Consider the following 11,414-nt stretch of genomic DNA (forward strand, 5'->3'; position numbering starts at 1 on the left):
ATACTATATTTAAAAGAGATTTTTTTATCAAACTAAAAGTTTTGGGTAATAAAATATACAAATAATTACTACTCACATGAAAGATTATCTCCCTTGGTATTTTATCAAAATTTGTCTATATTGATGGAAGGAAGCAACGTTTAATTATGGATAAGAGTCTTGATTTATTTATAAATAAACTTGTGATTCTCCATCCGTCATAACTTGAACATTTAGGTTGCTTATTTTAAAAGTTTAGATTAATAAAAAAATGGAACCAAATCATTTAAATAACAATATTCTTACTTATATATATATTGCAGCAATTTTTTATTTAAATCGTATCCAATGCGAATAAGATGACCTGAGGTGACCGGCATTGGTAATTTGGTATCCAATGCAACCTGTCATTGGATGAAGCTCCTTCTCTCCAACCAAATTAGCTGAGCGGTCTCCCGGCCAAAGTAAACTTACCTATTATGTGTTGTTTTTATTTTTTAGTGGATTTTTTACAATGAAATTTTTTTTTAACAATTTGCTACAGAAAATTCTCATATTTAAAAATTTACTGTAGCAACTTTTGTCGGATCTTTTAATTCTCCTTTCTTTTTATTAAAAGAAATATATTATTTAAAGACAATAGCTCGTCAACCGGTAGAGTTTGTATTGAAATATATATTTTAAAAAAATCATCCTACCCTATGCTTTTGAAGCCTACCTTCTGAACCTGCATATAATAATATTTCATTGGGCAGTGATTATTATTATTATTTAAATTATTACTTATTTTCAAAGTTTACATTAATAAAAAAATTGAACTAATCATCTAAATAATAATATTCTAATACTCGAACTAACACAAAGTATCGAATTAAAATGAATTATGAATTACATACATAATATCTCAACGCAGAACCTCTTCTAATATCATGTTAACCATTCGTCTCTAAAAATTATTGTTAATGTATTGATTAAATAATTAAATTTATCTCTTTTTATTAGTTTAAAGTTTGAGTCAAATGATAATTTAATATAGTATATCTCAAATTGATAGCTCAATCGACTGGCCACCCCCTCCTCCAAGATGATAGCTGGAGTAATTCTAAAAGTCACTCTTATGTCCCTCTTGAGTCTCTCCAAAAATAGGTGGCTATTAAAATCATCATTTGATTAAAATTCAATTATGATCAATCACAAGTCTAATGATGATTTTAATAGCTATATTATTTTTGAAGGGACTTAAGAGAGATACAAGAGGGACTTGTAGCATTACTCTGATAGCTGCCCTCTATTTTTTTATTTAAAAAATAAAAAAATAGATAATGCTTGGTGTCCCAAGGATTTTCCCAAAAACCATCTCAAATGACGTGGCTGGCCCCATTTTCTTTTAAAAAAAAATTCCTCTCCCTCATGTCTCTCCCTTGTCTCCCACTCTCTCCAATATTTGATTTGGGCCATTAATTTTCATCCAACGGTCTAGAACAATTAACAAATAATAAATTATTATTTATATTTTAAAAAAAATCAAAATCAAAATAATAAAATATTAATAAAATAAAAATTAAAAGAAATGAGGTGACTGGCCACCACAAGTGAAGAATCTGGTTTTGTGCCGTATAGATGCCAAAATCAAGCATGGGCCACAAACATGAACCTTAATTAACTATAATTAGGTGAGGCTGACAAGTGGGGAATAATTTAGTATTTGATAATTAAATCCCAATTATAGCCGGAGCTGGTGGTGCTCATGGTGGTCAGGATCGTAGGTGGCCGGTCTCGCATCTAGGCAGCTTCGTGGTGGCTGCCAAGAGTCCAAGACTGCTCTAGATAGACAAAGATGCCTGGGATGGCTTATAAATTATTATTATTTTTAAATTGTATATTTTATATTTAATTTTTTGAAAAAATTTTGAATTTCTATTTTAAGTAATACATGTCTCAATATAATTGGCACTGGCACATTAACAAATTATGAGAACTTTTGTAACTGCTAGCATGAACCTAATTGTGTTTTTTGCTTACCCAAGGAAATTTAATATTTTTTTCCTATAAATAGGTATTTTTTTTTCAAAAAAAAATTGCTTTAATCTACATGGGTGTGTTAAAACTTTAGAAAATATAACTGAAATTTATGCATGCAGTTGTCATATATGTTAGAACTCATCTTCTACAAGGAGATTTTTTTTTTTTTTTTTTGATATGTTCGCGAGGATGATTCGAACTAATGACCTTCGCTTTATTAGGCGTGATCTACACCGATTGAACTACCTCTTGGAGACTCCTACAAGGAAATTTAAGTAGCCCACATGTCACATATGCATTATATATTGGACAGAAATTTTCTCCAAACCATTCGGGAGAAAGTATCCTCAAATTTATTTAAAATAGTGTTAAGCGTCTATAAACATTTAAACGGAAGTCTAAGTTAGTAAACTGCAATTAATGATCTTAAGAATTTAAGGTGTGTTTTAAATGTTTGTAGATACTTGGCATTATTTTAAATGGGTTGGAGAATATTTCCTTTAGACTGGTTTGAAAGAAATTTCTGTCATTATATATTATATAGTATAATATATTTAAAGGAGCTCTTATTAAACTAAATTTTTTGGGTAATTAAATATACAAATAACCACTCAGATGAAAGGTTGTCTCCCTTGATATTTCATAAAAAGTTGTCCCTCTTGATGGAAGGAAGCAACGTTTGATTGTGGATAAGAGTCTTGATCTATTTATAAATAAGCCTGTAATTCTCCATCCGTCATAACTTGAACGTGAGAAAACACTAGGCCAAAAACTCTATCAAATTCTTTCCATTTAGGTATATTGTGACATTTTCTTAATTAGGATTACAAATAAAATGACATGGATTATTCAATTCAACTACTTTAGTCCTCCTTATACCATTACTAATGTTTATAAGTTAATCTTCTCCCAAATTCTAACACCATATACTTCTATGTGCGATGTCAGAAATGACATAGTTTGAGGTAAACTAGCAAATTTAAGACAAAGAGAAAATGAAATAAAAATGTTAAATTGCCGAGCTTGTTCAGAAAATGGAACGTTGCCTGTAGTGGCAAAAAGTGGATTCCTCAATTCCTTTCAAATACAAACATATTTTTATATACATAACACAGTTAAGCCAATATGCACTATACAATTGTAAACTATTATGGTGACTAGGGATGACGGAGATTGACAAGGCATAACTCGACTAGTTGAATGAGCTTATTTGGTTAAAACTCATGGACTGGATAAAAGATTGGTCTGACTCGAGAGTGCCGCTAAAACAAAAGTAAAATCAAGAAGATTGAACCGGGTTGAACTGCACCGAAAAAGGCTGTGAAACCGAGCTGAACAATGCATGAACTATATGTTTTAACATTGTCACATTAATCTAGTAAAATAAATAACATTGCTCATTTTAAAAACTATATGTTTTCATTAGAAAAAATCTCATCCATCTAAAAATAATAATAATATAAAATACTCACAAAATAATTAAAAATTATTTTTTATATTCACGTCATAATATATATATATTTTCTCATAAAAAATAAAAATATCCTATGAAAAAACTATAATAATAGAAATTAATATAGAAGAAGTCAAGTCTAAAATTTCATACTTGTTGACACTCATATATATATTATATCAGGAGGCTAGGGGCTCTGGGGCATAGAAAACTTTCAATCTTATCTGTCAAAAAAAAAAAAAAAAAAAGAAGAAGACGGCAAATTTTAACGTTTGTACACAACCACGACATTTTTTTTTTTTTTGAAAGGTACACAAGTACCACTACATGATAAGGCAGATCGAACCTCCAGATCAGCAAGATCGAGCACCGCGTTTAGAACCTTAATTAACTATAATTAGGTGAGGCTGACAAGTGGGGAATTTAGTATTTGGATAATTGAATCCCAATTATTGTCGGAGCAGGTGGTGCTCATGGTGGTGAGGATCGTCAGGTGGCCGGTCTCGCATCTAGGCAGCTTCGTGGTGGCTGCCAAGGCTGCTGTTGATAGACAAAGATGCCTGCATGGGATGGGATGGCTTATAATTTTTTTTTTTTTTTGTTAATAGTATATTTATATTTAATTTTTTTAACAATTTTTAATTTCTATTTTAAGTAATACTTGTTTCAATATAATTGGTACTGATGTGGTACATTAACAAATTATGTCAACTTTTGCAACGGCTACTGCTAGCAACTTAATTGTGTTTTTTTGCCTACCCAAGGTAATTTAATATTTTTTAAACCCCAATAAGTTATTTGTCAAAATTTCAACTACATGGACTAATTTTTACAAACAAATTTTACAACATGATGTGGCACAATATGATTGGGTTTCTCAAAAGTTTAATTTATCTGATTCCCAATTATAGTGTGCCACATTATGTTGTAAAAGTTTATTTGTAAGTCTAACATTCCTCATTTTTTTTTCCTATAAATTAATTACTACAAATAGGTAAACTTTTTCTTTTAATTTTTTGCTTTAATCTACATGGGCGAGTAAAAACTTTAGAATATATAACTGAAATTTATGCATGAAGTTGTCATATATGTTACAACTGATCTCCTACAAGGAGATTTAAGTATCCCACATGTCACATATGATTTAGTTTATATATGGACACTTGGCACTATCAAATACTTTCCATTTAGGTATATTGTGACAATTCTTAGGATTACAAATAAAATGACATGGGTTACTCAATTCAACTACTCTAATCCTCCTTATATCATTATTCATGTTTATATGTTAATCTTCTCCCAAATTCTAACAATATATACTTCTATGTACTATGTTATAATTGACATAGTTTGAGTTAAAATAGCAAATTCTAACAATAATGCGGCCTCAAGGAGAGGACTTGCAACACTTAGCAAAGTCGTCCATTGGAAAAATTGCAAACCCTACAAGAAAAAGAGGAAAACGATGAGGTTTAACCACTCTACATGCCTATTAGCAAGAGCCAAAACCCTAAAACAGTATAATTAAAAGAATTTTTCAACAATAGTTTATTTTGAACCATATTTTGGATGCCATACCTGACTTGGATAGGTAGACTTATTTCCCATTGATGCCTAAGAAGAAGCCACTTTGCTGGGAAGAAACCATTCCACATGTCAAGTCGCCAAAAGTCCTTGTCTTTATCAAAGTCCACCCGCCCAAGCATCTCAGCAACCCCCCAAAAACTGTCCAATTCCGTTAACCTGAAATAATGAGAGTTAGAAAAGGATAGGTGTAACAGTTATATAAGTTTAGAAAAGACATTAAGACAAAAGCATGACCATATTATCATAATCATTTAGCCAGCTCTTTAGCAGAGCAGTAATGCAATACACACAACTACCATGAGATAATGGCGCTTTCTTGGTTTTTTCTCACTTCTGCCATTGAAATTCCACTTCATGATTCTTACCAAGAGGATTTCCACACAATTCCAGCCAGCGGGGTAACATGATACTGCAGTGGAATACCCAGCAAAGTAGTCCATTTGACAAATTGTAAGCACAGCTTTTGGGCGAACCTTACAAGAAAAGGAGTAAAATATCAATCAAAAAACAAAAGGCTATTGGGAATAATATTCAAAGTGGGACGGAGACAAGGGAATATGTGCTTTAGAAAGCTGTGTTTCAAACCATCTTTTACGAGGCCGGATTAGTTTCACAAGTCATAAGAAAATGGAGCACAACGTTTGGATAGCTTTGTAATATGTACTTCTGAAAGCCCTTAATGTTGAAACTCTTTCATACCTTTGCATTCTTTTCATAAGATCTGCTCAATTCTTCTTGTCTCCATCAGAAAAACTTACAATAAAAAAATGTCATTCTTCATATCATATAATTCCTTTTTATCTAAACACACACACAAAAAGAAGAAGAAGAAGAAGAAGAAGAAGGGTGCTCTGTTCCATTCTTCTTGTCCCCCACCTGAAATCCTTATATAGAAAACAATCATTCTTCATATCACAAAATTCTTTTTTATTTAAACAAACAAAGAAGAAAATTATTCATTGCCATGTACATATTCTCGTCAGTAAAATTCATAAATTTCCTCATCAAATCTAATAATAGCCAAATTATTGGGTCCATGTATATGAGATCATGCAAAAGAAAAAAAAAAAGAAGAAGACCACCAATAGATATTAAGGTCTTTCTGTATTAGTTCATAGCAACACTATGATCAATCTTTTATGTTAAAACAATCCATTTTCTTTTTTAGTTGTTGCTTCATTATTATTATTATTTTTTTTAAAAAAAAAAAATAGAGAAAAAGAAAGAAAGAAAGAAAGACAGAAAAAAGCAGATAAGCGAAAAATTTAGCTAAACTTTGAAGTAAAAGAATAATTTTAGCAAAGTTTATGTTCATCTAAACTTTATCCCTAAGCTATAAGGCTCCAAAAACTAAATTTTCATCCAAGAACTCATCAAGCAAAATTGCATGAATGACCAAATCTTTGAATTGTGTCAATTCCAATCTTACAAAAGAGCATGGCCATGATTAAGAAATGCCTTAGCGTAATATTTAAACAAATAAAACAAAAAACATAAAAGTAACACCACTAGCTACCATGAATTTTGAAGTGGAATTTGCAGCAAGTGACTTGCCTACCACATTACGTAAAGCAAGCTAGTGACTCTGTCCCAAATAGTTGACTGCCCAATCTGCCCCACCCAACCTTGCTCATGGTCAATTTGATCCATAATTAAGCGAACAAATCAAGAAGCAGATGTTGGAGCATCTGCTAATAGCCCTCTGAACCCAAAAGGGGTCCTTAGAGACAAAAGCATGTGATTTGATTGATGTTTCGATTCACCAAGATGCATATCCTCTACATAGGAAATTGGTTAGCAAAGCTAAACAATTTAGTATCATTTGATTCACAAATCTCAGAAGCCATAAAATTTTATACAGCAAAGATTGGCCTCTTTTGTTGTGGGTGCCAATAGGAATCCAGGTTGTCATCGTCATCATTATCATCACCACAGCGTCTCTTTGAAAGTTGAACACCATCCATTAAATCTATCGTTTTCTCTTTATATCCATGTTCTAGATGGAATCCACAACTTTTAAAGAACCCTGATGAAAGATATCCCCGCTTGAATTTAAATATAACTCCAAGATTATCTATCTTTGGCCAAGAATGGTGTGCACTATGGCAATGCAAATATACATGATCTGAGCCGGCTAAGTTGCCTATATTATCAGACTCGTGAAGATAGATTTGCTGACCATCATAGATGACTTCAACGAGAATTCGAAAAAACCCTTACCTTGTACATCCTTTGTTCCAATAATAGCCGAGAAAGCAAATCTTCTATTCACCGAATCCAAATGTACATGATCATCGATATCTATTTCACACCAATTAGTATTTGAAACCTCCTTACGATGGCTGAAGCAATCTGAAATCTTATTTCCTGGAAATATACAGTAAAATTGAAGGTCTCTAGGATGTCCCTGTTACACAGATATGACATATTTTCAGTGATAAGACATACAAATCAAGTCACACTAACAAGTATATATATATGTCAAAGAGAGCTATCTCACTCATGAAACAAATTTTTAGATCATCCCCCAGATTTTCTCGCAGACCATGGCCATCGGAGAAGTCAATCAATTCAAGCATTGGTAAATCATATGTACTATTAAATTGAAATCTTTCCAATGACGTGCATCCAGTCGCATATACCTTTTTTATATTTGGTGGAAGTTCTGGAATTTCTTCAAGTTGTTTGCAGCCGTTCAAGTAAAGCTCCTCTAATCCAACAAATCTGTTGAGCCATGTTGGAAGGCTAACAATAGCACTCCGTAAGAGATCTAGAACTTTCAAACTAGAAGGGCAATCAAGTTGAATAAAGAAATTTGATTATGTTTTGACATTATTTCTAACACTCAATGATTGCTGTGGATTCCACGTATTAAGCAATTGAGATCTTCTTGGTTCTTCTAAAAATTTTGCCGATGACTCGCACCCGTTTGCTTTCACTTCTACTAGATTTGGTGGAAGTCCTAAAATTTCTTGAAGTTCACTACAACCGACTAAGCAAAGTTTCTTCAATCCAACAAATTTGTTGAGCCAAGCTGGAAGGTTGACAATGTTTCCAACACTCAACAATGGCAATGCCAAAGATGTGGTTTTTACCCCAGGCTTTGGTGGCTCCCATGTATTAACCGATTGAGATCTTCTAGGTTCTTCTAAGAATATTGCCAATGACATGCACTCCCTAGCTTGCACTTCTACTATATTTGGTGGAAGTTGGAAAATTTCTCGAAGTTGCTTGCATTCATTCAAATTAAGGATCTCCAAGTGTTGCAACTGATAAATGCTATTCGGAAGACTCATGAGGTTTATGCAAAAGTGTAGATTTAATGTTTTAATCGTACACAGGTATCCAATGGATGAAGGCAGTTCTTTATACCAATACAACAACTACGAGAAAGTTCCTTCAAATGTTGCAACTTATGAATGCTATCAGGAAGATTTGTAAGGTTTGTGCAACCGTATAGAATAATTTGTTTAACCCCAACGAGGTACCCAATAGATGAAGGAAGTTCCTCTATACCATAATGTTGCAAGTTGATGTACTCTAAACATTCCATTTGACACTCAATTTCAGGAAACTTCTTAAGCCTTGAGCTTTAAAAAAGGTTAAGATATTTTAGAGATCTCAACTTGAGTCTTCTTGGAAAACTCGTAAGATTAGAGCAGCTTTCAAGATTCAAACGTACAAGCTCATCAAGGAATCCAACAGAACGATGAACCCTAACTAAATTTCTACAACACTTAAGATTCAATTCTTCTAAATTTGGAATACTTGAAACATCCGGAATTTTTCTCAGGAATTCACAATAAGAAAAATCCATAATTTTCATATTTTGGAAATTCCGTAAGAAAACAAAGGAAATAGATTAGTTTGAACATAAAAAGAAGTTTACAAAGCAATTGAAAACAAGAAAGATTAAAAACAATAATTCTACCTGCACTCTGTCCAATTTCTTGAGGTTACTATGCATCATCCTTAACTTAACAAGATACTTTCCACAAAAAATATTGGATGGCAGAGATTCTCCAAGATATTTTGGCCAATCTAGCAATCTTAATTTATTAGAGTGAAAATTAAGATCTTTAGAAAAGCGTGCATTACGATGTATAAGCATTTTGAGTCTTTTCATCTTCGTGAAGGCTTTGGGAGTCAAGTGTATCACATTTGGTTCAAGCAAATTTATCAACATGCCCTCAACTTTTTTTGTTCCCTAGCAAGACAATGTATAGTTAAGTGTACCAGCAAAATCGTAACATGAACACTTACTAGAATTATAATTCTTTTCTTGATAAATTTAAATATTAGGTATTTATTACTTTGTAAAAAGAAATTAACAAGCTAATACAACATTTGTTTATCTTCGTATATTGGAGTCCACAAATGAAGATTGATTTGGCAAAAAATTTGAGAAGTGTTTTTTAAAAAGCAAATATTGAGAAATATTTTTACAAAATAAAAGAAATATTGAAAAAGTTAATATATATATATATATATATATATATATATATATATATATATATATATATATTTTTAAAAAAAAGTGTTGCTCGGTGTGGCAGCCATCATATTGTTTATCTGACAGCTAGGTGGCAATCGCGGGACCGCAAGATGTCAGGCGGCCTTCCCATGGACGCCAGATCTGTCCGGCAGCCACCTCTGGCGGGCAGGACTCTAATGTAATTATGGTATAATTTTAATTTGGTTTTGAAATTAAATTCATTCTACTTAGTTTCCAAGCACAATGAGAATTTATTCATTTAGGGGCATAGGCACAAGTTGCGCACAACGGAGACAAGCAAAATTCTAACTCTAGAGAGTAGAGATAATAATGATTGTTGACTTGTTGTACAATATGTTTTACATATCAAGGGCAAACGATCGAGATTTTCTCTTCAAAACCTTCGATCTTCATCTCCCATTCTTCGTGCTCAAATTTTTCTCTGGTTTATGTTCTATTGTTCAATTTGTTCCATTGTTCCTTTAACAAATTAGGTTCTATTATTTCATTTTAATAATTTATTTTATTATAGTCAAAATATTTTTTTTGATAAATTGTGTTTGCTTAATTTGTTAATATTTGGAATTAAGTGTATCAAAGAGGTATGGATTCATAAAAAAATCGATTTCTTTTTGTAATGTTTATTTCTGTGCTTATGATTTTTCTGGTGAGTTTTGAATGAGTTTTTGACAATTTTTTTTGTTGGTTTTGTTTTTTCAGCTCAATTGGTTGGTTGGTTTTGTTTTTTCAGCTCATAATTCATTTGCCAAATCAGGTTTTATTGTTCTATTTTTGTAATTTATTTTATTATAGTCGGAATATTTTTCTTTAAACCGTGTATGTTTAATTTGTTAATATTTTTAATCAAACATGTCTACTAGAAAATATGCATCTGGATATGAAAAACTTAAAAAAAAAAAAAACACACACACACACAAATAGAAAAACTGATTGAAGCTCAAAGAGGAGTTTGAGGAGTTTTAAATAAATTTGTTATTAGCAATAAACAAAATATTGAGGATAATTTGGGAGAAAAACTAATAAATAAATAAGAAATTCATCAAAAGAATTATAAGATAATGAAAATATTATTGATGTAGCATGTATCTAACTCTATTGTTACAAATATTTATGACCCTAATAGAATATAATAGAATGCAACTAGCTAATGAAGGAACTAATGACTGAAAAAATCTTAGTTGCAAATATTTATTTTCATTTTAAGGCTCCGTTTACTTTGACGTAAAATGGTTTCTAAAAAATGATTTTCGTATTTTACGGTGTTTACTTCGACGTAAAATAGTGGTCAACGGAAAACATTTTCCTTTTGACCAAAAATTCTTCTTTAATTTTCGGAAAATGGTTTACGATTTTAACCATTTTCCGACTATGAGCATCTCATTCTTAAATTGATGAACATTGCCAAGACCCGCCCAGAACCTCGCCGGGACTTGGCCGGGACTTGACCGGGACTTGCCCGGGACCCGCCCAGGACCTATCCGGGACCAGCACGGGACCTGACCGGGACCCTCCCGGGACTTGACCAGGACCTGCCCGAGACCCACCCGGGAGCTACCCGAGACCCAACCGGGACCCGCCCAGGACCTGCCCGGGACCTGACCGGGACTTGACCGGGACCCGCCCCGGACCTGCCTGGGACCCGCACTAGACCTGACCGGGACCCGCCTGGGACCCGCTCGGGACCTGATCGGGACCCGCCCAGGATCTGCTCGGGACCAGCACTGGACTTGACCGGAACCCGCCCAGAACCTGCCCGGGACCCTCTCGGGACTTGACCAGGACCCGCCCGGGACCTGCCCGGGACTTGCCAGGGACCCACTCGGGACCTAACCGGGACCCACCCGAGACTTGACCAGG

At 33.2% G+C, this 11,414-nt stretch overlaps 1 protein-coding gene and 1 pseudogene across 1 annotated transcript; both read right to left on the reverse strand.

The window, feature by feature from the left end:
* Positions 1-6,622: 6,622 nt before the first annotated feature.
* On the reverse strand, positions 6,623-8,337 carry LOC148584327 (uncharacterized; annotated as a pseudogene).
* Positions 8,338-8,360: 23 nt separating this feature from the next.
* LOC132185530 (disease resistance protein Roq1) lies at positions 8,361-9,167 on the reverse strand. The gene is given in 2 exon segments (XM_088518347.1): positions 8,361-8,880; positions 8,974-9,167. Coding segments are annotated over 2 exon segments (714 nt in total).
* Between the last annotated feature and the right edge of the window lie 2,247 nt (positions 9,168-11,414).

The sequence above is a fragment of the Corylus avellana genome, chromosome 7, assembly GCF_965113065.1.
Source record: "Corylus avellana chromosome 7, dhCorAvel1.hap1.2, whole genome shotgun sequence".
Taxonomy (NCBI): domain Eukaryota; kingdom Viridiplantae; phylum Streptophyta; class Magnoliopsida; order Fagales; family Betulaceae; genus Corylus; species Corylus avellana.